We start from the raw sequence: 27,705 nt of genomic DNA on the forward strand, positions 1-27,705 counted from the left end.
GCTCTGTCTGATTGTTTACTTCCAGACCACAACATATGCACAAGCAGATCACTGTGCTTTAGCTCAAGTCCTCCTGTTACACTGTGATTTGTTTCATATAAAGATTTGCCCAGTCGGCGTAATATCCAAAAGGTTCAAGCCAAAATCCATTTCAATGTTCAGTTCATAAATTGGAAATGGAATTGGTCTGTGACCTTTTTAAAAAGAGGACAATTTGTGGCACAGTGGTTTGTGTGAGTGTTTGGTCTGTAATAGGAGCGCCAAGAGTTCAATGTGTCCACAATGAAAGGAATCAAACGTCCCCTTCTCTCTCTGCTTGTCCTCTTAGGCTCTGGTGTGGACGATGCCGTGGGAGAGGTGTCCATCCACGTGGAGATCTTCACTCACCCCAACACCGGAGAGCACAAGATCACAGTGAAAGGTAAAGGGTCCCCCTGTCATATTATCCTATATCTTAAAAATGTATCCTTCATAATATGTTATGACCAATTTTACCAAAGAACTGAGTATGAAACCAATGGAGAGACAATATTTTCTTCTTCTGAATCCTCTGTTCACTCTCGCTTTTTCTCACTGCTCCACATTTTCACACACTTCCTCCACATTAATCTCTCTTTCTCTCTCACACACGCACACACACACACACACACACACACACACACACACACACACACACACACACACACACACCTTCCCACTGTCGTTCCCCTCCATTTCCTCTCCCTCCATCTCTCTCTGTCTCAGTTGTGGCTGCCAATGACCTGAGGTGGCAGACGCAGGGAATATTCCGGCCATTTGTGGAGGTGTATATCATCGGCCCTCATCTCAGCGATAAGAAGAGGAAGTACGCCACCAAGTCCAAGAACAACAGTTGGGCGCCCAAATATAATGAAACCTTCACTTTGTGAGTAATAACCCCGATAACGATTGGTTGCTTCGAGGCTGTAGAAAATGTCTGAGCGGACTCTCTCCTCTTCCCGGCAGCACCCTGAGTAGCGAGGCGGCTCCCGAGTGCTACGAGCTCCAGGTGTGCGTGAAGGACTACTGCTTTGCGCGAGAGGACCGCACCGTGGGCATGGCGGTCCTGCAGCTGAAGGACATGGCCTCCAAAGGCAGCGTGGCCTGCTGGCTGCCGCTGGGTAAACGCATCCACATGGACGAGACGGGGCTCACCGTGCTGCGCATCCTCTCCCAACGCAACAACGACGACGTGGCCAAGGAGTTCGTCAAGCTCAAGTCGGACCAGCGCTCTGCGGAGGAGGGCCGCAGCTAAGAGACGCGACGGAATTTTTGAAAAAAAAGGACTCATCTGAAGCTCAATCAGACGCCTGCCACCTACTGCCCTGAGGCTCTCCGGAGCCACCGCTAGTCACTGCCCTGCCGATCCAGTGTTGTAAAAGCACAGATAAGTCAACAGTCACCACACATCCAGTGCCGTAAACACATTTATCTCAGTCTAAAAGAATACAACGCATCACTCATGTTCTTCAGAAAGCACTAGTGTCTTTATTGTCGCAGATGTTGTGAGCCATCCTTTGGATGAAACAATGCATAGAGTTTAAATCATAAAGCATATATTTACTCTCCTCGGTCCGTAGAGGTGAGTCACGCCATGCCACACACCCCTCATTTGACTGGTCGAGGTGAGAAACATCTCGTAGCCTTTCATATTTCTTGGCTTCCTCTCCCTTCGCTGGCCCGCACCTGCTCAGAGAAGGGACGGCGTGTGCCAACAGATAATCTCTGAAATATGCCAAGACCAGCCCAAAGCACAACAGGACCAAGTGTCCAACTGACCCATTAACAACAGCAGCAACAACGGCTGCGAGGCCACACACATTCCAGATATCGGGCGGGCAACAAAGCACTATTTAGCTACGGTAATTTCAATATTTCTTTACTGCTCTCTTCCAAATTATATTTATATTTAAATAAATCTATATATCATATAATAGATAATTTATGAAGGACATATGTAAAGGTATATCCAGGATTATTCGATGGACGTGTGGTCTTTGAAAGATTGTCCTTGTCTGTCTTGATGTCCGTCTACCCTGTAACAGAGCACACTGCCTGACACCCTCAATGCCTTCTGTCTCGTTGACCCTCGTACGTACGTCTTCTATATCGCGACCGTAAAGAGAGATTAATCTGATGAAGACACGCCCTCAAGCACTGTGGTTCATCAGAGTATACAGTATGTGTGTGCGACTGTTCAGATGTGAATGTGTAATCTGTGTATTGAGCACATCTGGCGCTCATCACGTGCGAGTGTGTTTGTAAGGCGCTGACCTCATGTTGACCTCATGTAGCCGCCCGTGTTGCCTGTTTCCTGCCAATGTAATCACAGAAAGCCATCACAAGCGTAGAGCACCACACAGAGGGAGGGGGGGGGGGGTGTTCACGTTCAGATTTTGGAGGATTTTCCAAGTGTCTTTTACTCCGAGGGGCGAAAGAGTCCTCTATCTTATGATGACTGTTTCCGTCATTTTTCCGTGTTACTGTAAACATTCCCGACAGCACCGCTACTGGGTGTGTGTTTGTGAGAGATGCATGATGGGAGAGGAAGAAAACCCTTGACTGCCACTTCCTTTTCTTAAAAAAAAAGAAAAGAAAAAAAGGAATTTGCCAAATCTAAACCTGCATGTACGGGCGACATAACATCCCTATTTTGCAAAAGCAACATGCTCTCAGGCTAAACGTCTACGTGGGTTTTAAAGTCTCTGATACCGAGAGGTAGGAGCTCTGCTGCAGGTCCAGACCACACAATGTCTGGATCTGACATCTGAAAGAGGGCCTCACAGCTCGGTAGAGATGTAGTGTGACGATTTGGAAGCACAGGGTCCTTTAATGCACCTATAATAACACATTTATACCTTTCTTTTTTCAGTAATTCTTTATAGACTGACAAATCAAGGCTTCAAATCATTCTACAGCTAAATTAACGTTGAGAGGTGAGTTCATGTGAAACTAAATGTTTTTAATTATTGCCTGTCCAGCATGTCTCTTCTATTTTCATGAATGCCCTTTTTAAAAAGAAAAAAAGATCGATTGTTTATTTATATATATGTATGTATGTATGTTTGGAAAACGGAGTCGGAGTTTAACAATTACAGGGTGTTTTGCTTGTTTTTTCTATTTCTGCCTCTTTTTCTTTTTCAAGTTCTCCCCAAAAGCACTTGATGGTAAATTGATGATTTAACAGGCCCCCCCCCTCTTTTGAACAAGGTGTAAGAACTGAACTCTATGCATCTAATCTATAAAAACCTATATAGACGAGTCGTTTTTGAAGCAGTCTTATAATGTTTACATGGTGGATTATTCTGATATCGGCACAAGTGTTTGTCGGATATGTTGTACATGCCGTCTCTGTTGTAATAGGCCAAACACCACAACAGCAGTAGAGCTGATTACTGGCGGGGAAAAAAAAAAAACATTGTTTGTACAGCTTTTCAGTGCTGAGGAAACCGATCTGAAACGGAGAGGCCGGTGGTTGTCGTTGGCCGGTGTACATAGCTCGGATGTGACAAACACACGTCAGCCTATGTGAGGTGAGGTTCGCTGCTCTTTTGTAGACTTGAATATTTACTCTGGGCAGTTTGGGTGCCCACATCTGGATATGTAGCTACTATTGAAAGATATAGGAAGGCCGTGTACACACCGGAGAACAACAACAAGGACTCGGTACAAATCTGATCATTTAATGGGCTTTATTATGAGCCGGATAAAAACACAGAAAACTACCCGCCTACGTTGACTAATCTCAACATGTTGTCCCTCTGTGGTGTGTGCAAAGTGTTTCTATCAAAAGGGAACATCGGCACGGTCTTTTCAATAACTCTAAATGACTGATACGCAAGTGTCACATAGCTGGAAATGCCACGAAAAAAAGAATCTTTATTTATTGCTGTTGACAATGATACTTTAGTCTCCACCGTCAGAGGCTCAGTTTGCGTGTTTTGGGTATTTGAATGCACGGGATTGCACACCGAATCTAAGGAGGAGGACACATGTAGAAGCACAATGAAAAGCACACGGACGAAGACGAGCAGACAGACACGCATGATCTGTCCTGTCGAGCTGACGAAGGCCGCGCAGACAGACAGACTGCCGCACAGCGACGCCGGTCCTTTTGCTTCCAGAAGAGGTGCATGAAAGGAACAATAAAACAAAAAAGAAAAAATGTATTGTGCCAGCACGCATAATTATTTGATGTTAATCGCCAATTGATGTCCTTTTATTTTGATATTTCATTCTTGTTTTCTATTTTTCAAATGTTTGTGAATATATAAATATGTATTACGGATGATGTGTAGTGGTACAAAGTACTCGCATGAGAATTTTTTTATACACAAGATGTTTCTAATTTTTTGCGTTTTTTTTATTCTGGTTGTTCTTATTGGGGGTTGGGGCGACTGGGACTGCAGTCTCGTTGTGTTTCTGCTTCCAATAAAATATGAAGAAGAAAAAAAACAGCTTGTTTTTTTGTTTATCAAACAGCACTGACATATTTCTACACTAATGCACGGACTAATCCACTGATAATGAATGGATTAAACAATTTAGTGCTGCTTAAACAAAATAAAACACTACCTTGAAGTTATTTCAATTTCAAAAGACTGCATTAATGAAATCGGGGAAATCAAAATCTGCTAAAACATCAATACATTTGCTCTGAACAGACAATGCATCCGGTTCTAGGCTCTGCGGAGAAAAGAGATCTTCAGGGAGTCCGGGATGACTAACTGCTCGGCACGGAGGACGGGGGGAGGCGAGTAGGAAAATGTGACTGGAAACACTCGCCTCACATCCATGAGGAGCTGCGGAGGCTGACCGTCGGCGCGGCCTTTGAGAAGCCCCTAGAAGAGCACAAGGCGGAGACGCGCGTTAGACACACGCTTCTTTAAAATTGTACACGTGAAGCCCGTGCAGCTGCGAGACGGTACCTGGACAGTACGGATGAAATTTAGCGTGACTCTTTCCTCAAGGTCACTGTGGGGCGTGTAGAGGGTCAGAATCTTCACAATCTGTTCCAACGAAACGCAGATACCAGCATGAAGTTCTGCACAACTGCACAACAAGTTGTTGTTTCTTCAAGCCACATGCGGATGGAGACCCACCTGCTGGCTGGACAGGGCAGTGCAGGTCTGAACGAGGGCCTGTGCGTCCGACTCGCTCTTTTTCCCGGCTTGCAGCAGCTGAACTGCCTGGATGAGGTGCTCCAGCGTGGCCACAGCGCCCCCTGTGTGCAGACCTCGGCTCCGCAGCCACTCCTCCAAAAGACTCACGTTGTAGCTGAATGAAAAGATAAATAAATAAGAATGATCTGGTATTTTTTACAGATCAAACCTTCTGTGGGTTCAGAGTATAAGATAAAAAAAAGATAGGAAAAAACTGTATAATGACTTTTTTATACTGATTATTTTATGACATACTATATATACAACTTATTTCAGGAAAAGGGTCATGATATACCATAATATTATAGTTTTCTGACATTCTGGGACTTTTTTTCTTTTACTATACTATGACTTTTGTATGACTTAATTACATTCTACTCTATGACTTGTTTTTTGATATTTAATGACAAACTTATGCGCTAATTTTCAGATCTCACAGTTTTTCGGTGCTACGTCACGGGTTTGTCTGTAGATCATTGAATAGTGCTCTTTCACGAGGAGAGATGCAATATAGTACATTATAGTAGGTCATAAAAAAAGTCATGCTAAAGTATGTTATAACAATATAAGAAGAGTCAAAGTTTGTGAAGAAGTTCCATAAAAATTCCATAGCACACTATGTCATGAAAATAATAAGGTAGTATGTCATAAAAAAGGCAACTAAAAGTACAATAAAGTATGCCATCAAGATGTATAATATATTATTCCATAACAAATGTCAGAGTATAGAGTGTGTTGAGCTCATTTCAGAGAACTGAAACATCCAGCTGGGCATCTTTGTTGCATTTCATACCTCTCCCACTGCACTTGTTTCCTCTATTAACGATCCAAAAATGCAGAAAAAAATCAAATAAAAAATATATGATGTAAAATATATGATGCATAATGGGAATTTGCAATGCCGGGCTACACAAAATAACTTGACTTGATCTGTGTGTGTATCTCTACCGTATTTGCATGCCACGGCTCCAGCTGCACATGTCTTTCCTCAGCAGGAGGCTGTTGAAGGCGGAGGCGGAGATGAGGTAGGTGAGCTGGTTGAAGGCCTGCGCCATCAGCGCTGGGGGCAGATCCTGACGGGACAGAGCGGTGTGAAGGTCTCCCAGCTCCCTCAGCACCGCCGCCAGAGTCGGGGCATCGACTCCCACGGTCCTGGGGTCCGACGCCGCTCGCTTTCTGGACGTTCCCATTTTCCCCGCCGAGCCAGACAACCCTGGGATGGTCTCGCTCTCCAGCAGAGCAGGGACTAAAGGAGCATTGGGTAAGATTAGAGGAGCAGTGGAGGGCAGGGCGTAACAAGCATCCGTATTGTCTTAATTATGGCGGCACCTATGATGTTCTGCAGACGTTCTACAGTGATGGACAGTAGCTGCTGATAGGCCTGGATACAGAGGTCACTCAGGGTGCGGATCAGGTCGCTCAGATCAGCAGTGAGTGGAGCCACTTCGCCTGAGTCAAGGGTCTGAAAAGCAATTCACCCACTTTAATGCATCGATATCAATGAACTCACAACTACGACCAAGATTATGTTCTATGAATTCATCAGAGACTGTGTGGGCTAGATGTCTAGAAGTCTGTTTTTGTAATTCGTAATAAAAACATACATGGCATGTGCATCATACCTGTTTTGGGGAGTGCTGGGTCAACAGGTCGTGCAGCAGACAGGTGTTTTTCAGCCACAGAGCTGTCATATTTACATCTTTACCATGTTTCTGCAGGGACAGATGGGATGAATAAAGATTATATTGTCACTTGAAGACCAAAATATATACCCGTTCTATTATGTATATTTGTGTGTGAGAGATGTTTGGGCTTTGCTGTGGTTTACTTTGTCCTCGGGGGCAAAAACAAACCGCGACAATCACACAGAAGTGGTTCAAAGTCGGTCGTGGAAAAGCTTCCCCGTCAGCGAGTAGCTGCCCGACGTGATGTGATCCGCCCTCACGCATTAAACCTCCGCCATATGGCGCACCAAGGAGACTCAGAACTTTACCTTTAGAGCTGCCTTCATAGCACTGACAGCCGCGCTACAGAGCGAGCGAGCCTGCGCTTGGTCCCCGCTGCAGTCGGCATGACGAACGCACAGGAAGAGCACGCTGGCAGGCAGGCCAGGAGGCAGCGACAGGGCGCTGTCACCACGGATGTCTGGAGCACGGACAGAGAGAGCGGCAGTGGCAGAGAGAACACGGCCAGGTCATATTTGTCAGCAATTGAGGAGTTTAGTTGGAGGTAAAAGTTTATTCTTGCGTGTCATCCACGTCACCCTCAGAGGCAACGCTGCCAAATTGCGGACTACACAAACCCATCGACGAGTTTGTAAAGGATTTAGAGAATCCCCGTGAAACTGTTGTCGGACACGATCATGTGATATTGGGAGAAAAAAATTCAAAATGTTCAATGTTTGAGGGTTTTTCCAATGAGCTGGGTCTAAGAAGTCACTATCATGCAGTTCACACGCAGCCATAAAAAGTCACCTTGCATTTGTTAAATCACACGTGTGGACAACAAACGTGTTGGACACAATTAGTTTGGAGCTGAAACTTTCAGATGATTAATCATTAATCAAGACAATCATCCTGTAGTTCTAACCTCTTATGTGATAGCACATTAATGATTTGGGTTTTTTGGACCGTTGATGAGAAGACAGCTGGGCCATTTTTCACTATTTTGTCCTTATGACTGTGCGAACCAGATATAATGATTAATATATATTGACAGGACAGATTAATTAACACAGAAACTAAGCATTGCCACTAGGACCCTCGACTCTGGAACAGTCTGCCTGAGAATCAGTGGGACATTAAGACATTTTTGTATGAAAGGTGCTACATAAATAAAGTTGAGTTATAGACGTACAGAAGGGCTTGCATTCTAGCTTAATGTCAACATGAAACTGTAAGCAGGTTTAGAGAACACAACATCTAGCGGATGCTGGTGTTTGTATTTTCTGCTAATAGTAACAAGCATGAATAAAAAATTTAAAAAAAATAACCAACTTACAAAGACTGATAAGTATGTAAGTATCTACTATATTACCTTTTGTGTGTTTTTTTTTTAGATATACGTTTAAATGATCCTACGTACTAAAACCTGTGCGTGGTACGTTGTTAATGTTCGCCGCCTCACCTGTGACGAGGTTCTTGATGAGCTTGGCTTCGTCTCTCTTCCTACACTCCAGCAAACCAGTGACGGGCGCTGGCTTCGTGTGCGCCGGACAGGAGGACGTCTCCGGGTTGAAAACTGATGAGAGCACAAACACAAACTACTGAGACGGCAGCATCGGCAAAGAAGTACAGCAGTGTCGGAGAAGATTTAAGAATTGGGGGATTTACACTGAATACAATTGAATTTAGTCCAAACTAAACATGGGGAAGCGTTCGGTAGTTTCTACACTTCAAATATCAATGCACTCTAACTCTAATGTCTTAGTCTAGTGTAGCTTATTTTTATTATATATTTTCTTAGCATATTTTGTTAAATTTATTTGATTGTCCTTTTACAATTTGCTTCTTTTGCACTTTGTCTCAAAGCTTCGAATGAATTACCTTGTTGCTGAAATATGCTATTTAAATAAACCTGCCACGATCAGTGTTTACTTATCAGCTTTAATGTATAGTCTTACATCATTATTTGTGGGAGCAATACACCTTAAGGATCCAACTATGACTATATACTGCGATGTCAAGTGAAAGCCTTATTTTTCAGAAATGTTTTTCAGTGATGAAGAAAAACACTTCATTCAGAACGTGCACGGCAAACCAAAAGCTCTGAATTCGTCCTCTAAAAATCTCACCCTGCGTCAGTAGTCGTCTGAGTGAGACGGTGTTTTTAAGCTCCTTCAGCTCTCGCCTCAATCTGACACACTCTTGCTCTCTGGCCTCGAGTAGTCCGTGCAGTTCCTGTACACACAAAACGCACTGGCATCTAGGATTTGCGACGTACAGCCAACGTTCGAAACCAAACAGACTTTCAGTATAAACAGCTCAAACATCTCATGAAGATTACAAGCAGCCAGAATCCACTGGCTCTTACTTTATGTACTGAGGAGCGATTGTGTCAAAGAGAGCAGGTTTCGAAAAAAAAATGTAGAAAGGGACTTTCATGTCAGTGCAGAAACAAAGACCATTGAGACTCATATCGTTTTTCCAATCTATAAACAGTCTTTCTGCAGAGTCCTTCACGCCCCACAGATGACTGCTCCACACGCCGATACCTGTTGCTGCGCAGCAGACGAAGAACCAAAGACCGCTTGACTAAGTTGGCACCTCAGAGCCTCCAGCTCCTCCTCCTTCTGACTGCGCTGGTTACGCAACTGGCTCTCCAGAAACCTGACACAGACGAGGGGAGACACAACAACAGAGTGCACAGAGGTCATCCGCTGAATAGGAATCACGGCATGAGTTTTGACGGGGAGGCGAGTCGACACACGACTGACTTGTTGGCAACTCGTACGGCGTCGTAGGCGTGTGCCAGGTCCTCCCCTTTCATCTTCACTGCCGGGTCTTTGGCCACGTCCAGCAGCTCCATCAACTGGTCCTGTCGATGCAAACATGGACACAGCGTCGTATTTTATGGCCTGACTGGAGGACATTGCGTTGCATATGTTAAATGCTAAAAAAAAAAAGAAAAAAGAGAATTTGGGACCAAAACTGAGGTTTTGTGACATTCCTCCCACCATTGGCGTTTCGTTGCTCCACACTGAGAATCTCCTCTCAGAGGAGGGAGACGTCACGCTGACCCTGCGCCCCTCCTCCGGGACGGGGAAGTCATATGGGATGGGTGACAGCGGAGTGGGCGAGAGAGGCTCGAAGCTCAGACTCTGGTTGGAGTCCGTCCTTCTGTGGCCCTTGGTGCTCTGTAGTGACAGGAAGAAAAATACCCTGAGCGACCAAGATGGAGTTTCAGACCAAAAGAGCATTTCTCTAAAAGTATTTACGAGTGCCTGAACCTCGGTGAGCAGACTCATCTCCCTGAGGTTGTCGTATCTTTGCTCCAGTCTGGTGAACTCTCTCAGGAGACCCTGATACTTTCTCCTCTCCTCATCCAGCTCCGCCCTCAGACCTGCACTCGCCTGAGACACAGCCCGGTCCACACACTCTGCACACACAAAAGAAAAAGAAAATAACCACTGAGAGAAAGGAGACCATGGTTTCACCCATAAGGCTCAAGTGACCGCATGATGCTGCAAAGTGAGAAGAGCCTACCTCCTTGTGCTTTTTCTTGTTCAAACAAGCGAGTAGAGAGATCCTCTCTCTCTTTGCAAAAACTGTCCTTTTCTCTCTGGAGGGCTTGCAACTCCTCAAAAATTCAGAGAAAATGGGAATAAACAATTAACACTTCTGGATATCAAAATCCACTAAGCTTGCAACAGCTGGTCGGGAGGGTGGGGGGGGTGGGTGAAGTGAGAGATCCTCACAGTTAATTATAACACATTCAGCAGCACGGTGTAAAATGCGTTATTAAATTAGAAATGAGTTATTCTCGGGTCGGTGGACCTACTTGTGTGAGCTGAAGGATCTCCTGGGCCGCTTTCTCCTCAGCTTTCTTTCTTTCCTCCACCTCCTTCTCGCTGATGGCGGGGCCGGGCTGAGGCTTCTCCTGTTTCTGGCTCTCTAGTTTCTGTATCGTCGCCCTCAAAGCCTCCAGCTCAGCGCTGGTGGCCCCTCGCTCCGCATGCAGGGTCTCTTTCAAAGCCGCACCCTCCCTGGCCTGGACACACACACACACACACACACACACACAACTTTATTGTGTGAATAATAACGTACGATATAAAGATAATAACTTCTTGAACCACACATTCTCGGGCTTTCAAAGACCACATGAGGACCGGATCAATCCCCCTTCACCCACCTCTTGGTCTGCTCTCAACTGCAGCTGCATCAGTTTGACCTCCATGCCCTTGTTGAGCTCTCTGAACCTCTCCACCGAGCGGGCCTCGGTCTTCAGCTTCATCAGCTCTCTCCTGGCGGCCCTGCGGCGCGCGCAGCACTGCATGAACACCACCGCCGCGCGCACGCGCCTGTACGACCGCCTCGCCAGCCAGCCGCGCACTCTCGCCTGAAGCAACACAGCAGCCCGCTCCGCCACCAGCTGAGGAGGAAAAATAGCATTTACAGTTTTCATCAGTTCACTCTTATAACTTCAACTTCCACACGGAGCAATGTCAAAGAAAGCGTGATCCTCACCCGTCTGTATCTGCTGCGCGCCAATGTGCCCCTGGTGAAGGCCTGGATGGTGATGCTGGCCTGTCGGATCATGAGGAACAGCTGTCTGACCGCCACCATGCGGAAAGTCTTCTGGATTACTAGCGCAGCCTTGGTGTAGCGCAGCATCAGGACCCGTCTGCAGCCAAAATGACAAATAAGACATTTAAGTGCAGAATATCAAATGAAAAGATCACATTTAATGTGTGTTTGAGTTGGAGATTGATGAAGTTCACAGAAAATATAGAAAAATAACAGATGTGGCTTCTAGTTGCCACAGAGTGTTGCGTGTGTGCGATGTGTCATACACATTGTCGCTAAGCTGAAGTAGTTAAAAACCTGCTCCATCGCTATCTTGAATAAATTACTAAGAACTTTAAAACATGTAGAAATACAGATGATTAAATTCAAACGGGTCGGTTTCTCTTAAAAATCTGTCTCTTTCATTTGGAGAAATATAATGGCACAGTTTGGATGAACTGTAATATAGAGGGAACAACTTGTAGACCAAACAAAACATATTCTTCTCTCAGACACACAAACATATTTTCTGTCCTCCTCACCGCCTGGCCAGAGCTCCTCTGCTGTATCTCTGTATGGTGAGCGTCGCCCAGCACATCCTGGTGTGTCTAATCCGGCCCAGCCACCCTCTGACGCGGCTCTGGATGATCACGGCGGCCACGCGCAGCCTCTCAGCTCGCAGCCTCTCCAGGAGAGCCACCTGACCGGCCCGGAAGAACACCTTGGTCTTTCCGAAGCAGTACTGGTCTGCGTCTGGGATGAGCTGAGGGAGTGTGTGTCTGCACGAGGCCTGGGCCTGCTGCGGAAGCTGGGGACCTCGAAGCAGAAGGCGGTACCTGCAGAAGAACTCCTCGTACGTCCACCTGGAAGCAAAGAAAAGCGGAGGGGAAAACACTTTTGTGAAAAAAAAGATTCATTGGCTTTTATTAAAATGTATTTTCCATAATTTGACTTCAGTGAATTGTTCACCGCAATGAAAATAAAACAAGCATTGATGAAGAGACATGTGTTACATTATTGAACATTTACACTGTTTCATGCTCTCATCATTTGGTCACGTAGTTACCCATCAGGGATTGTTTTGAGGTAATTTGTGTGTGTTCGATGCAACTTGAACATCTGAGACTTAAATGTGTATTCATTGCGAGGACGGGCAACACATCTACATGACTCCTTCCTCCACACCCATGTTTGTTCATTCTTTGTGTGCTCAGGGGCTTTAAACTGCTTTATACTGGAAAAGTTGACCAAAACCTAAGTAAATATAAATAGATAAAGACACATGAATTGTCATTGTCATACATCTATCTAAAGTACATGTTGTACCATGACGCCACACATGCTGCTTAAAAAAGGATGCATTTCATGCAAGGTAAACATCATTTGCAGTTAATGATCTATTAACCACAAACTCTGGCACAGTCTTTAAAAGGCCGAGCTCTCTCACTTCACAGAGAGCTAAATGGATGTCGAGGGAGTACTCAGTACCTGGATGGAAAACCTGCAGCACTGATGCGAATCGTCTCCAGCACCCCACAAGCTCTCAACTGCTGCACCGTCCTGCGGGGGTCAAACCTAACAAAGCAAGGCCGTTATGCTGCTTGTTGCATGCACATGTGTGTCAGGGAAAACGCTAAATCAATCGCATGAACATTTAATATTGTGAAGACAAAACAAAGGCATACATGAACGCTTCTTTGAGGTCGTTGGGTTTAATGCAGCGGACATAGTGAGGAGTGGTGTTGTTCAGAGTGTCCATTAGCATCTGCAAGGACTGACGGAACTGACAGGCACCAAAAACACAGCGTTAAAGACTCTGCATTGCTGCACCGCAAGTGAAGCGGAGGGAAAGTCGGAGCAGCTCACCTGGAAGCCCACCGTCAGCTTGTGCTCTCTGGCGGCTCTTTTCCCCGAGCGGACACTTCCATTAGCCACAGAGGGAACGGTTCCCTGCTGCTGGAACAATTCAGCCACCAACTCAGACTGACACACACATGAACAAGCACAAAGACAAGTAAGTAATTCTATAGACACGTGTATACAAACTAAATGAAACCCAATATGTAACACGTACCTACCTGACTTGCTTTGAGGATGTTAATGAGCTCCTCGAAGACCGTATCTCGATTCTTGCCTAAAAAGCCATCACATTCATATTGCACCTGAGGAAAGAAGAGAAAACTGTGAGTCATAATAATAATAATAATCATGTAAAGTTTAGGAGACTTTTTCTTCATCACATATTGAACGTCGAAGGTTTCTGTGTGCTCACCGCGTCAGCAAAGTGCAGAATGATAAAGGCGCTGTTGGACATGCGAGGTTTCTGGAAGTGAGGCTGTTTCTTGCTCGTCAGGTGTTGATCATACAGCTTCTGCACCCAGCTCTCATCTGAACCCTTGGGCATCTGATGATAAACACAGACAACAATCATCAGAGAGACAATCACTAAAACCACAAAGTTAAAAAAAATAAAATATCAAAGCTCCAGTACTTCAAAAAACAGCGAACATTTTGACATTTGTGTCCATGTGAAGATTGATCTGCATGTATGTGTGTGTGACAGTGAGAGTAAGGAGAGAGGAAACACTAGACAGTTGAAGAGCCAGATAAAAAAAACAACAACAAAGACTGAAAAGGGGGCGAGAGAGAGAGAGAGGGAGACTGACCCTGCACTCCTCGTCCAACAGATCGAAGAGGCCCAGTTGTCCCTCTAAGAGATTGATGCACTGTTGATTATCACTGAACTCAATCCTGCTCCAGGCCAGCTCCTCCCGGACGTACTCCTCCTGCTCCAAGTGGAACACATGCTGCAGAAGAACACAACATAAACAGATAAAACTTAAAGATGTCGCCAAAATGAAGAGGAATGACTCTAAGAAACTCAAAGGAAGCAGACGTCCCCAAAAATAAAAAACATTTAAAAAGATTGACACAGTGAGAGCATAAAAAACAGAAGGTCACACCGTCTGGGCTTGTTTCCCTCACAACAGAGAGGTCAAGACATGTTGTAACTATGAGGAAAACAAACCTCTCTGGCCTAAAATCTGAATATAATGTGATTTTGGAAACTTTTTACAGCACATTGTAGGAAAGAAAATCGATGCTAAACTCAAAACAAGACATTAAAATTGGGACAGGATGATTTAAAGTAACATCTGCTGCTGTAAAATGTGTGGTATTTTTGTCAGCATTCAATTAAACTGGATTAGAATTTGTAATGACAGACTGCAGCGGTGATTGGGCCGATTCCCTGAAGAGTTTCAGAAGAACATCTTGGCTACTGACGCATGCGAGTCCATTAACTCTGGTTGTCGACACACAATAGCCAGAGAGACGCGTATTCCCGTCACATGACTTACCCTGTTGAACTGCTGTTGGAGTTTTTCATTGGCATAATTGATGCAGAACTGCTCGAAACTGTTCCGGTCGAAGGTCTCAAACCTGCTCCGACAGAGAAGACTCGTCAGTCCAACTTTTGTGAAACTGCAGTCGGCTGCACTGAAGCAAACTTCAGAGGCCACGCAAACAAGTTGTATCCGGTGTCACGAAGCGCATCGCTCACCCGTAGATGTCGAGCACCCCTATGAAGGATTTGGCCGGCCCTCTCTGTGAGCGCAGAGCCGAGTTCAGCCTCTGGACAGTCCAGGTAAACAGCTGGCCGTAGATATGTTTGGCCAGCGCATCTCTGGCTTCTACGGCCTGCTGGCCGGACACGGGTTTGACCAGCAGCTCTCCCCCTACAGCCAGTCTGCGATGACACAGCCAGTGGGCCATCTGAGGTCCTTCTACTCCCAACAGCTTGGAGAAGACAGCCAGAGGTCGGTCGTCTGCCTGGAATTAAAATAAACGCTTCAGATGTACCACTCATGTGCAGTGAAAGGAGAAAAGTGAAGACAAGTTGAGGGGGGAATGTGCCTCTGAAAGAACGAAAGCCCTGCAGGTGAGAGGACACAGAAACACACTTCTTACATCAATATAACTCCGATCAGAATTTCTCCCACTGGCTTGGATGTGGACGTTGCCCAGGTACAGAACAGCTGACAGGATCCTGAAGAGCTCCATCTGCTGGTCCGGCTGCACACCTGCAGTTTCAACAAATACCCCAACAATGTTGTGTTATCGTCACAATCAACTGACATTGTACATATCTTACCACAGCCTGAATGGTTGGTTTAGTTACTGTCTCTGTGTGCGTGTGTGTGTGTGTGTTCTACCCAGGATGGTGAAAGCATTGCGCGTGCGCTCCAGGTCCGACAAGTCATCAGTACCAGGGATCTGCATCTCTCCTCCCTGGCTGGTGTAGCGGAAATGTTCAGGTGCGTCTGGGGGAAAAACACAAAAGCACACTCATACTGCATTTAAGATTATTAATAGTATGGTTGTTTTTTTTTTTTTTTTTTTTAATTTGAAGGACACAGCACATGGTAACATTTTGAGATCAAGCTGCTGTGATTAAGTCTCACTCAGTTTTAGGGATCTCATTTCAGGCAACTCTCTGGAAGCACACAGCTGGTAGAAGATGTGGTAGTTCCTCTCTGCTGACGCCTTACATGCACATAAACATAAAGACAATAATCCTAAAAAAGATGCACAATAAATGAAGGACTCGTATGTGCTTAAGTAGCCCTCGGACTAAAGAGCTTACTTGGAAGACAACCCTAGACTTCTCCAGTAGATACGTCCTCATGTTTGCTCCAATGATGTCTCCTTTTCTGCCGAAGCCGATCTCGATGTACTTCCCGAAACGACTGCTGTTGTCATTTCGAGTGGTTTTAGCATTCCCAATAGACTGGAGGCAAAAGGATATGTGTTTTTTTTTAATGTAAAAAAGAAACATAATTGATGGGAAAATCTTCATTTCTAAGTGATGAGTCTGCTCAATCATCCATCACCTCCATTATTGGGTTGGAAGCCAGAACCCTCTCCTCCACGCTGGTCTGCTGTGACGCTCCTCCAACCACAGCAAAGTATCGCATGGTGAATTTGGCTGAGACGGTTTTCCCCGAGCCAGACTCTCCACTGATGATGATAGACTGGTTCTTCTCCTCCCTAAAAAAAAACACAGTGAGCATGACAATCAAAACCCAAACAGGGATGTTGTTGCAGTACACCATAAGCAATAAAGGAAATATTGTAATGGAAGTTTTGAACAATTATACACTCTTACATATTTCACAAAACAAATACATTCGTCAAAGCAACTCTCCAAGGTCCCTGCTCGTCATAGCATGACCTCCAGCGTTTCCTCTCTGACCTGGTCATAGTGCGGTAAGCTTCCTCCGCCACAGAAAAGATGTGAGGTTCCATGTCGGCCATGTCCTGACCGCTGTAAGCGTCGATCACCTCCTCTCCGTATATGGGGAGCTGGTCATACGGATTGATGGCCACTAACACGATACCTGGAGGGACGGGAGAAGAAAGTCACATCAGCATGAGACTGGATATTTAAATCCTGCATGAGCAAGATGAAAGAATGCATTGTTCTGGAATTGTACATGTAACAAGTGTACCATTGACAGAGCAAATGTTTGTTTTTCTTCTTTTTACCAAGAACAAGATACTCATATTTATATCAATAAAAACACAATCTTTTTCATTTGACAGGTATTTATATATATATATATATATTTATATATATATATATATATATAAACAAATCAATTAAGTGATTTTTTTCTGAATGGACAGTGACTTTTGGAAAACTGCAGTATCTCAATAACAGAAACTACGTAATCATATTTTAAACAGCTGGCAGTGAGGGAGTAGCCTCCCTGTCTCAACCTTTGACCTCCTGTAATAAAGATGACATTATGAGCTGTAATCATACAGACAGGAGCTCACAGGAGCGGATTGTTCGTGGCACTCTGCCAGCACAAATCAAACACACCTTCCATCACTAATGATGTTTCACTTTTAGTGAGACAATCAGCTCTCATTTGGTCAAAATTGCTTAAACCTCCTTTGTTTGTCTGCTGTTGTGTTTACCGCAGTACGTGTAGATGCTGCTGTAGTCCAGGAACCGAACGCGCAGGTTGTGCAAGACCGCAGCTTCGTGGAGGAAGCTCAGCGCCGTCAGATCATTTTCCCCCTCCAGGATGTCGGGGTTCCCCAGTGGTGGGAGATCAGAGGGGGACACCACTGGGTATTGGGCCTCCTACCAACGGAGAAGGAAGTTCAGACTTCTTGTTGCGAGACAGTGGAGCACGGCCTGCTCCTATTTGATGAGGACTGTGCTTGAGCATTGACTTTTGGGTAATATAGAGCTGTCTCATGTCTCACCGTTCCATCAGAGAGCTGCAGCAGTAGATGTTTCTCTCCAGGACTGTAGTCCTGAAGGAGCAGGCCTGATACCCAAACTGCATCTGGGTCAGGAATCCACACACTTGCTCCCTAGCAAGGAAGCAGATTTGATTGAAAAATAGAGGTATAAATACTTTGGAGTCCAGGAAAGCGAATATTTGAATTGCTAAATATTCCATTTTCTGTACAGACACTCTTCAGGTACATGTAACACTTCCTGGCCTCACCCAGACAAGACATTTGTCAGCATAAAAGGCTCCTAAATGGTGTTAACAATTAACACTGGTCATCCTAAAGTGCCTGCATAGATTAGCCATTACATACTTATAAAATAAAAACTTTGCCTTTTAATTTGTAAATTTTTACAAAGGAATCCACACTTGTGTTAATAGTGAGCACAAAGGTTACAAATAGAAAAACATTTTGAGAGAATTTATCACATAAAATCTATCATTTACTGTGCCATTGGGAGAAGAACACTTAGAAAATCAGAAAAGGTAATCACTTTAAAAGATTTGCATGACTGGAAAAGGCTCTACTTATACCAGACATGTCACATGAACACCATAATGTACACATACATGTGATTTATACAGAATGATCACTCGTTTCTATGGCCTACAAACAGCATGAGAAAATTCTCACATTAAAAATAGAAAAATAACAAACATTCAAGCCAGTCTCACCTTACTGTAGAGCTCCAGCGACGTCATTTTAACTGCTTTAAAGTGTGCAGATCAACACCATTTAAATTAAATAAATAAACCGACAGCGGCTCACATCTACACGTCCCTCTGAAGGAACAGCCTGTATCCTCGAGCCGCTCTGGTGACAGCGTTTTGCACTTTGTCACCGGCATGAGGACCGTCAAGTTAACTGTTAATCTGAAGCCGGCTGCAGCGATTGGATGGAGAGGTTTCTCTATTTGAATGTGCTGAGTGGGAATAAACACATATCCATAGAATACAGGTTTAACGAAAAGAGAGACACACCAGCAGCAGAGTTTATGACATATCAACTCATTTTAATATTTAATACAATCAAATTCATTTCAGCAATCAGCCTGCTGATATTGAGACGGGATTTTCAGGATTATAGTCGCTGGGTACAATATTCACAATCACACCTTGACAGACAGGGATTAAAAAATACAAAAGCATTATTCCTCAGATGATAATGACATCTAAACTGAATATTAACGGGAATCTTTGCGGTGCCACCAATTTTTGTGTGTGGGTTTAAGAGGAGGCAGCTTGTGTGGTGTAACGTTGACACATTAAAAAAAGACAAAAAATAAAAAATATCAGTAAGCACCTAAAACAACGAGAAGAGTTTAAACCGAATACTTTGACAATAGAAAGAGGTTTCAAGTCATTTCTTTCACATCGTGATCAGCCCAAACATATTGACATCATGATAGAAGACTAGATATCATCTTAGATTTATTGTAATATAGTATAAATGTTGTCTTTTCCTGGATTTTAAAGGCTGTATTACAGTCAATTTGTGAATTTCCAGACTGTTATAAGTGTTCTATTATTTGCCTTTACCCACCTAGTCATTATATCCACATGATGATTGTTATTTATGAAAAAGCTCATTGTTTAAATATGTTGTAAAAGCACCGTGGGTCAATCCTACAATATCGTTCATCAAAAAAATATGACATTGCATTTTCTCCACATTGCCCAGCCCTACCAATGTATACTTTTTACTTTCCTCATGTTTTGATGCACCAACAGCAGAGCAGCTAACTGTTTTTAATGTTAAAACACCAAGCAGACTTTAATTACACACACAACCCTCTTCAAAATGACAGGTCTCCTCTTTGGTCAATACTGAACGCAACTCACAGGGTGACACAGCGGTCATGAAGTACAATATTTCCTCCTAATAACAACAATAAAAACGTGACCGTCCGCTCCGATGAATGAACACGGGAGTAAAACTACACCATCTGCATCGTCAGCCGGCCTGCAGGTTGTTTAAATTAGCCAAACTCTCTGTGTAGTTACATCTCGACAGGTTCCGCTAAAAAGGACGGTGTTTTGTGTCAGACAACTTGTGTAGTGTATCATAAAAGTCAAGAAACAGACGTGACAAAAATACAAAACATTCATATCCAATTTCCCCCGCCCCCCCCAAAAAAAAGCAAAGAAAAAAAAAGCACCGAGTTCAACTTTTTGCTGACATAAAATGTTAGGATTTGACGAAAATACAAATCCATTGAAAGCCTGTCAGTAAAAAAAAAAAAAGAAGAAAAAAACGCTTTTCATCAAACACTAATTTGGACACAAGTTATTTTCAATATTTGAAATTCAAGGGGAATTTTTTTATGTCTTTAATTTAAATACTGTTGACGTCGAGAAGTCCCAATCCAGTGGAGACAATGATGACGAGATGCGTTTGAGACTCCCAGTGGTTTAGAGTTCAAGCGAGGGGAACACCGTTCTTTACGGGACGGGTTTAGCTGGGCTACGGTTTAGGTTGGACGCAGATACACAGGGACAGCTCATCAGGACAGGACTGCTGTATGGCTCCTAGTTCATGGTCGTGTGTGTGTGCGTGTGCATGTGCGTGTGTGTGTGTGTATGGGCAGGCGTTGAACAAATCCCTACAAGGAGGAGAGGATTGGCAATTAGAAGAAACATTCTTTGGATAGCTAGGTTGCAACTAATACTAATAATTCATGCACAAGTATCCAACTCGGCAACTCTATATTAAGGTCCATGTAATAAGCTATACTTAATAGGTGATAAGGCCTTTAGAAATCTTTATAAGATGTTCATTACCATTCACAAAGCTTTTGTTGCTTTATTACATACTTTATTATGCACATATTAGCAGTTGAATTTGCACTAATTAGCAGTTAATTATGATTTTTGTAGCAACAGAATAAGGGTAATAATTCCTGCGTTATTAACCAATAGCAGTTAACTGTGCTTTAAGCAGCTTTCCTATCTGAAATATGCACTTCATATTGTCACGGATGATAAATAGTGAATTATAAATTGCATACAAACACAAGGCTTTAGCAGTGTATTATCAACTGCTAACATATGCATAATAAAGTATGTATTAATCCTAATAAAGCATACAAAAGCCTATTCAAAGGGTTTATAACTGAGATAACGGGTAAATGCTAATAAATGTCTTTCGATCCAACAATAAATGTGTTCAGGATACAATAATTAAGACTAATAATTTCATTAACACAGTATAACATTTTTGGGCATTGGATAAGGGCGTTATTACCTATTAACTAAGGCTCACTACAGGACATTAATAGAGGGACACTTTGAAATGCAGCAAACTAGGAATGTTTGCAAATTGTCTTTAAACAACCTTAAATTCATGAATTGCTTGGATGGAAGGTCATACAGTGTCTGTATAATTTGCTCATGAGCCTAAACTGCCCCTTTACCAACCTGTGCTATACACTCTCCATGTCTTCACTGCTGTCGCCGTCCTCTTTCAGAGCCTCTCCCTCGCTGGAGGCCTCCTCGACGTGAGCCAACATATCAGCCATCAGTGCCTCCTCCAGCCTTTTCCTCACACTGTACACCAGCTCCTCCTGTTTCCTACACACAAAACACAACAGGAAGCGGTTACAGTTGGCAGTTGCAGCTGCCTATAACAGCCACTGAATCAGCACAGAACAGATGGTGTGTTTCTACAAAGAGCAGGGTCACTTGTGAGGGACTGCTGAACAGACTCGACCCACTTTGGGGGGAGAAAAAACAACAACAAAAAAGATGACAGACATCTTCAAGGTCAATTCACAATTTGGAAGATTTCTCCAGCCTGTCTCTTTGACTCTGCCTTTTTAGAGTTGTTATTGCACTTAAGCATTTCAAATGGAAGGCAATATTTCATGAACTGGTAAATCATATAACATATGCCATTTATCACACTCTTAGTTATTTCTTATTCTTACATCAACTTTTTCATTTGCCACACACGCTGACACATTTTGCTCAAAGCCAGAAAGGCAGAAAAGTTAAACCAAGAACAGGAACAGCACGTTCTATCAGACTAGATATCGGCTCCAGCGATTCATTATCAGGATCTAACGCCCTAAAAGAAATGTGTGGACGTGTTTCGGGATGGCCCACCTGATGTCCTCGTCGGTGACTATGAATGCCTTGCACAGCGGCTGCGTAGTGTTGAGCCAGACTCCCGGGTTCTTCTCCACAGCAGCGGACAGTTGGCCGGTGATGGGAGCAGCGCTGGTGTGCAGAGCGCTCGCAATGGCCGACAGGAGAGTCTTGTCTGTGCATCCTGGACCAACACCTGAAGGACCAAATGCGTGGTTAGAAGACATTTTGGAGGACCATCACAGCTGTAACCCCCCTGAGGATGAGTTACATTTTATGTTTAAAAAATAAATAAATCTTTGAATGATGTAGCTGATTAGAGATACTGTTAACGGGTCATAATTTCCTCTCGACCACCAAAAGTGAAAACATCTTCTTTGACCAACTATGTTTATTTAAGTTTCTCAATAAAGCTACATTTTACGGGATTACAAGTGAACACACCTGAATAACTTTATGATTTACCTTTGCCCAATAGTAATATTCAGTAAACAGAGCCTGAACGCATCATAATGTAACTGAATGCCGGCGGTGCTGCCACCGCTAATAGCTCACCTCTCAATTTCAACACAGATTTATTGTTCACGGTGAAACATTATCAGGGTTCGGCGAACAGAAAACATAAAAGCGGATCTCAATGATCGCATATTTTGGCTGAGTATCGACCAATAACGATCGTCAGTAAAGTGTCGATTACCCTGCAGGCCTTTAGGTAGTTCCATTGTTTTCACCAGCTCCTCTGCGATGTCATACGCATTGAGACCACCGAGTTTCTTCTCCCAAAAAAGCTGTTTAAAAGGAAGAAAAAGAGTAATATTAACTGTAGGCAGTTTTGAATGAAAACCTTATTAAACAATCTGCTGCTTCCAGTACAGAAAACTACAACTACAGTACAGCATCAACATATTAAAATTCAAGTTTGTCCAGTTTCAAAGTAGCACATTTTTTCCAGCATTATGCGTTTACGTGCGTATGGGATGATGGTGACAGTTAACCGGCGGCGGCCGCTCACCTGTCTGGGCTGGTCGACAGCTTTCTGAGGATCCGTCTTCACTTTGTTGTTTGGGTGGTTGGTAACCTTGGTCACAGGCTGCTTAAAGATGGAGGCCGTCTGTCGGACCGGGAGCGACGTGTTCAAGTCGGGTTTGCCCTTCAAAATGTCAAACACAGAGGGAGGATGAGTGGCCGGGGGTCATACACATGTTTACGGCAGAGGTCAGCATGAACAAGACTGCATTGTAAGTTTACTTTACAAATGTAAGGATCTGTTTTTATAGCCGTTTGAACATTGGAAATTGTGACATTATGAATATCATTATGTCATTGACGCTGACTTTGAAGTCACTTTTCTCCAAGACTGTACAGTAAAATCTCATGGCCATGTTTATGGCAGAGGTCAGCATCAACAAGGCTGCATTGTAGGTTTACTTTACAAATGTAAGGATCTGTTTTTATAGTCGTTTAAATATATTGGAAAATTGTTACATTATGAATATCATTGTCATTGAAGTTGACTCAGTTAAGAAGTTAGTTTTTTTTCATAAATAAATATGTACATGTTATGTCTAGACTATTGACAGCATAACAAGTAATAAAAGCAAACAAACCCACACATTTAAATGAGGGTTTTGTCATGTATGATCTTTGCTTTTTTCTATTTATCTTGAAGCATATTGAGTCGACTACGCCTGTCAGACAAAATGTTGCTTAATAAATAAACTTGCCACTAAGAGTGACTCTCGTCTGCATGGTTATGTGCGGGCGTTTCACTCGCAGTGATCCATCTATTACCGCTTTATGCTGCTACACTTTAATGTCCGGGTCACCCAGAGTTGTGTTTTTCGTCAGTGTCCGGGTGTCTCACCTTATTTTGGTTGTTGTTATCATAGCGCAGCCTCTGGCGGTTCTTGCTCAGCTTGCTCATCAGCATCTTCCCCGTGCGGAAATCGAAGGAGCTGAGGTCCATCTGGTTACCAAGGTAACGGGCCAGCTGAGGCTTGCTCCGAAACTTCTTCCCAGATGGACTGATGGGGGAGGAAGAGACATAAGAAACCACTCTACTCATATCGTCTCTTACAAAAAAAAAGGTGTCAAGACAGAGGGGGAGAGGGGGGGGGACAAAAACAAGAGACGACGGCAGAGAAACAAAAAGCTTCAAAAACACAAAACACACAGAAAGTTACAGACGTATCACAACATGCAACAAGTCCAATGCAGACAGAGAGCAGAGCACATCCAAATGGGCAATGACTCTGAAAACCACATTACTTTTGTGAAATGGATGCGATCTTGGATGACCACCTAACCCTTGTCATCTTTTAATGGCTGCACACAATTGAGTGTAAAGAGCAGATATGACAATATACATTTATATATATATACACACACTATGAAAAAAAACAAGTTCAACGACACAGCATTTACAAATTAACCTTTAAGAACCAGTGACCACAAATGTAAACAAGGCAGAACTAACAATTTGTTTCAAATGGAAACATTGTAGCTCCACTGAGCGATGGCCAACTAAAAAAAAAAGGAGGAACAACTGTGGGTGGATACGTGCTAGTAACTCATGCAAATGTCTCTTACATCACACACCACAGTTAACACCAGTATGAGTGGACGGTTAGCCTACCACAGACTATACAACCGACCCGCCTCCCCCCTCTCTTGCCTCTGTTCCTCATCTTGCTCGTCTCCCCTGCTAAATGAAAACACATCTGGCGTTGTTGATTAGCTTCAAATGGGGGAAATAAAGAGTATTACACTGAGATGACACCGAGTTAGATTCATCGAAGGGCCTCTCCCGGCGGGAGCTGCTACTACTGCTGCTGCTGCTGCTGCTGCTGCTGCTGCTAGCCCGCACGGTTGGACAGGCACCACCTTATCTCGGCACTTGAGAGAGAGGATCTGGCCTGGCTTGGCCTTGTAACCCGGCTGCATATAGATCCTCCTCTCCTCCCCGTCCCAAACTTTATAGACCCCCCTCCCTTCCCCCTCCCCCTTTATCACAACCCTGTCTGTTTCCGTCCGCAAACTCGGTGTCTTGTGCACCTGTAAGTTTTACAAGCCCCCCGTTCGTTTAGTACCTAAAATAATAGACATCGCTTTTTCCAGCTGACAAACCCGACTTTCTGGTCACTTCTTCCATGTTCCAGCCCTTGGGGAGAGCAGTGCAATCCCACCTTTTCTTCTCCATTTCCCACGCGAGTAGCCTATAAATCCACTAAAAGTTACTGCGCATGAACAGATTAGATTATTGTTTTTTTTTTGTGGGATGGCAGGCCTATCGCTTCTTACGCTTTTGTTTCGACCATATTACAACATGCGTCCTCGGTAATGGGATCTCCCTGCTAACAACATCTCGTCTCTTTGTCGTCGTGTAGATACCTCCGCCGCACACCGCGGCCACATCACTACCTGCCAGTCTGGCCGGCACACGAGAGCTACATCCGCAAGAAAAACATAGGACGACGCGGTTGCGTCAACGGCCCGGGAAGAGACAGGAAGTCAGCGCAACGGTGTCACGTGATAAACGTTCCGAACATGCGAGCGAGATAACTTTACCCGGTTTGATCTTCAGTCTCAAAAGGCCCCTGTCAAGCCCCAACATTTTTTAAAGGCTATTCAAAGAAGTCACGACCAAATCATTATTCTACATTATCATACACTATGAATTGGTGTTTAATACATTGTTGTTTTACTATATTGTATTATTGTTCCTTAGCTTTGTATTGTTTTATATCCTGCCGAGATCTCAATCTAAATGGAAATATATTAACTATTCAAAATAAGATGCATTTCGAAAACTGAATAGTGGGAGAGAAAAAAAACACGGTGTTGATTTAAATTTAAAATCTAAATTGAATGCATGTGACTTCATTATTGACCACGAGGAGGAATATTTTGACAAAATAAACTTACCTTAAATAGCACTTTATGTCTTTTGGCGGAGCTTTTGAACGTTTATATTTCAGATATTCAAGCATGTCCTTGAATATAAAGAATATACAAGTTTTTTAACAAACCAATCCAAGAACCAGCATTTGACGAGAATCAAAAATACGTTTTGACCGTTGGTCTTTTGTTTTGAAATGTTTTACCGGAAGTGTCATTTTATAGCTGGACGGTGGTAGTAGCCAGCTACAGCAATTAACCTATGGGAAAGAAAAATTAGCCTACTTGCTACAAATAGACCGTAAACAGCAATCACGTAGATACAGTGACAACAATCACAGACGCCACTGAACAACGACGTCTACGAGACGTCGTAAAACAGCGTCCCTCGCGCTCAGCTTCGTCAGTAGCACAAATGTGAAAGTTTCACGTTAGCTCCGTGAAATAGATCTCTTTTCCACCACGACGATGTCTCCCGTTTGTCATTCAGACCAGACATGAAGCCGGCTTTTATGAATGAACAAAGTAGATCTTAACGATAACACATAGACACCATTTTAAACACAAATTACGCATTTGTGGAGGCTCGGTGCACGTTACGGTGCAGAAAATAAAATGCGACTCTCTTTGTGAGATTAAAACAGATTGCGACGCAGCACAGTAGTCGACGCAGTGTCGCGACTCCGTGGTTTGTTTCAACCTTAGCTGCAAATATCAGGACGGTTTAATCATATTACATTGACGCTAACAATATAAATAACATGAAAAAGACCGATATCCTAGCGTGAGACCACAGCATTTCTTTTTGCAAATGAGACCACTGAGTGCATCTGACTAATCGAAGATAAACACACTTACAAATATATTACGAGAACGACACACGGCGTAAAAGACGCCACGCTAACAATTAATACATTTGTTGGTGGTTTTACAACCTTTCAGATGATGTACTTACTCGTTTTTATCCATCTTGAAGACACTATCTCGGTTTCACCCTCTCGCTATGTTAAATCCCTTCTCCCCTCTCCTCCTTCAGTCCCCTCCCCCTTCGATGGGAGAAATGAAAGACATTATCCACGCAAATATCGCAGTCTGGCTTATAAAATGATGTCTGGGCGAACCTGGCGTACTCTCCGCGTGCAATTAGGCCCTCAATACCTTGGTGAGCCTGTGCGAGTCCGCATGCATATGGAACTATATTATCATAGAATTTACATACACAATGTCATATATATATATACATATATTTGTTTTATTTCACACTACTTTTACAGTACAAATAGTAAAGACCATTTGGCAAATATCAGGTGTACAAAGCCAGGCTTTTACAACTTGCCCCATGCAAAAAACAATTAAAGTATATCTCTATTTTCTTTTTTCAGCAGTAAGCGCCAAATAGAAAAAATAATCTCACATCAAGCAATTGAGAGAAAACAATTGCATTGTTTGACATTTTGCAGAGTAAGTGGACACATTGGGGGGAAGGTGGCTGGGGGGGGATTAAAGATTTATTCACATTAAATAATACTGGATCAAAAGAAGCATTTCCCTTGGCGACTGATAGTTGAGCCGGGGCATCCTACTTAAGCTTGCGTTGTGTAAGCCATCTATCCATCCATGTGTCCATTCCCGAGCTCTTGTCCTGTCGGCAAAACACACATGAACACATCTTTTTGAATGTGTAAAAAAAATAATAAAACGCATCCTTTCTGTCTGAGGTTGGATTTCTGATTCAACATTCAAGTAGGTGAGGAGGACTTTAAACAATTTATACTCAAGAGTGTTTTATTTGATTGCTCCGTTCCAACACCTGCCATGTTACACCTGCCTGATCTTATCAGGAGTACATGGGTGGGGCTAAAGATAATGAGTAATCCAACTGAACATTGCAAACAAAGCATGTGGACGAAATAGATGGGTGTTGATTATAATAACAATACACTCACAATTTAGTTGTGTGGGACTTTACTCATCCTTCACAAACTTTCCTTTAATGTATGGCAC

At 43.5% G+C, this 27,705-nt stretch overlaps 3 protein-coding genes across 11 annotated transcripts in view; 1 reads left to right on the forward strand and 2 right to left on the reverse strand.

Annotated features, from left to right (window-relative positions):
• Window positions 1–4,457, forward strand: part of unc13a (unc-13 homolog A (C. elegans)) — a 42,985-nt gene extending 38,528 nt beyond the window's left edge. Inside the window, exons 39-41 of the mRNA XM_068591301.1 lie at window positions 329–421; window positions 745–904; window positions 985–4,457. Coding sequence (XP_068447402.1) covers window positions 329–421; window positions 745–904; window positions 985–1,273 — 542 coding nt within the window. The 3' untranslated portion in view covers window positions 1,274–4,457. The remainder of the gene's footprint in view (window positions 1–328; window positions 422–744; window positions 905–984) is intronic.
• On the reverse strand, window positions 3,517–18,420 carry si:dkey-110c1.10 (unconventional myosin-Va). Its single transcript, XM_068591108.1, has 35 exons — window positions 18,394–18,420; window positions 17,687–17,797; window positions 17,393–17,561; window positions 16,662–16,806; window positions 16,300–16,456; window positions 16,053–16,196; window positions 15,871–15,952; window positions 15,622–15,729; window positions 15,377–15,489; window positions 14,970–15,238; window positions 14,767–14,848; window positions 14,074–14,214; window positions 13,680–13,811; window positions 13,486–13,569; window positions 13,274–13,390; window positions 13,093–13,190; window positions 12,896–12,982; window positions 11,950–12,270; window positions 11,369–11,525; window positions 11,034–11,273; window positions 10,680–10,889; window positions 10,385–10,478; window positions 10,129–10,277; window positions 9,856–10,035; window positions 9,616–9,716; window positions 9,394–9,508; window positions 8,974–9,079; window positions 8,307–8,420; window positions 7,174–7,325; window positions 6,803–6,892; window positions 6,510–6,642; window positions 6,129–6,426; window positions 5,121–5,295; window positions 4,947–5,027; window positions 3,517–4,859 (listed from the first exon to the last, which is right to left on the reverse strand). Exons 1-35 carry the CDS (start codon window positions 18,418–18,420, stop codon window positions 4,698–4,700), a joined length of 4,944 nt encoding a protein of 1,647 aa, XP_068447209.1. The 3' UTR covers window positions 3,517–4,697.
• Window positions 18,421–18,710: 290 nt separating this feature from the next.
• On the reverse strand, window positions 18,711–26,854 carry mbd3b (methyl-CpG binding domain protein 3b). Of its 9 annotated transcripts, none has more exons than XM_068591264.1 (9): window positions 25,908–26,645; window positions 25,729–25,796; window positions 24,440–24,505; window positions 23,669–23,828; window positions 22,817–22,954; window positions 22,502–22,592; window positions 21,823–22,000; window positions 21,136–21,288; window positions 18,711–20,321 (listed from the first exon to the last, which is right to left on the reverse strand). In XM_068591264.1, exons 1-8 carry the CDS (start codon window positions 25,917–25,919, stop codon window positions 21,141–21,143), a joined length of 861 nt encoding a protein of 286 aa, XP_068447365.1. In that variant the 5' UTR covers window positions 25,920–26,645; the 3' UTR covers window positions 18,711–20,321; window positions 21,136–21,140. The 9 variants fall into 9 exon arrangements, with proteins under 9 accessions (XP_068447365.1, XP_068447364.1, XP_068447368.1 ...); XM_068591263.1 differs by having other exon boundaries at window positions 24,440–24,508; XM_068591267.1 differs by lacking the exons at window positions 25,729–25,796; window positions 25,908–26,645 and adding an exon at window positions 26,657–26,854.
• Between the last annotated feature and the right edge of the window lie 851 nt (window positions 26,855–27,705).

Source organism: Clinocottus analis, unplaced genomic scaffold, assembly GCF_023055335.1.
Source record: "Clinocottus analis isolate CAN_PGR_092001 unplaced genomic scaffold, fCliAna1.0.p SCAF_25, whole genome shotgun sequence".
Taxonomy (NCBI): Eukaryota; Metazoa; Chordata; class Actinopteri; order Perciformes; family Cottidae; genus Clinocottus; species Clinocottus analis.

What these genes read in the sequence shown, in the direction of transcription:
- si:dkey-110c1.10 (XM_068591108.1), bottom strand. Translation starts at nt 18,420, where the DNA reads ATGACGTCGCTGGAGCTCTACAGTAAG. An exon ending in CGCGCAGCAGATACAGACGG is followed by an intron (nt 11,274 to 11,368) that starts GTGAGGATCACG and finishes TTTCCTCCTCAG; the next exon opens with CTGGTGGCGGAGCGGGCTGC. An exon ending in AGATCCTTCAGCTCACACAA is followed by an intron (nt 10,479 to 10,679) that starts GTAGGTCCACCG and finishes TGAATTTTTGAG; the next exon opens with GAGTTGCAAGCCCTCCAGAG.
- mbd3b (XM_068591262.1), bottom strand. Translation starts at nt 25,003, where the DNA reads ATGGAGAAGAAAAGGTGGGATTGCACTGCTCTCCCCAAGGGCTGGAAC. An exon ending in ATAACAACAACCAAAATAAG is followed by an intron (nt 22,955 to 23,668) that starts GTGAGACACCCG and finishes GACATTTTGAAG; the next exon opens with GGCAAACCCGACTTGAACAC. An exon ending in GTCACCGACGAGGACATCAG is followed by an intron (nt 21,289 to 21,822) that starts GTGGGCCATCCC and finishes TTTTGTGTGTAG; the next exon opens with GAAACAGGAGGAGCTGGTGT.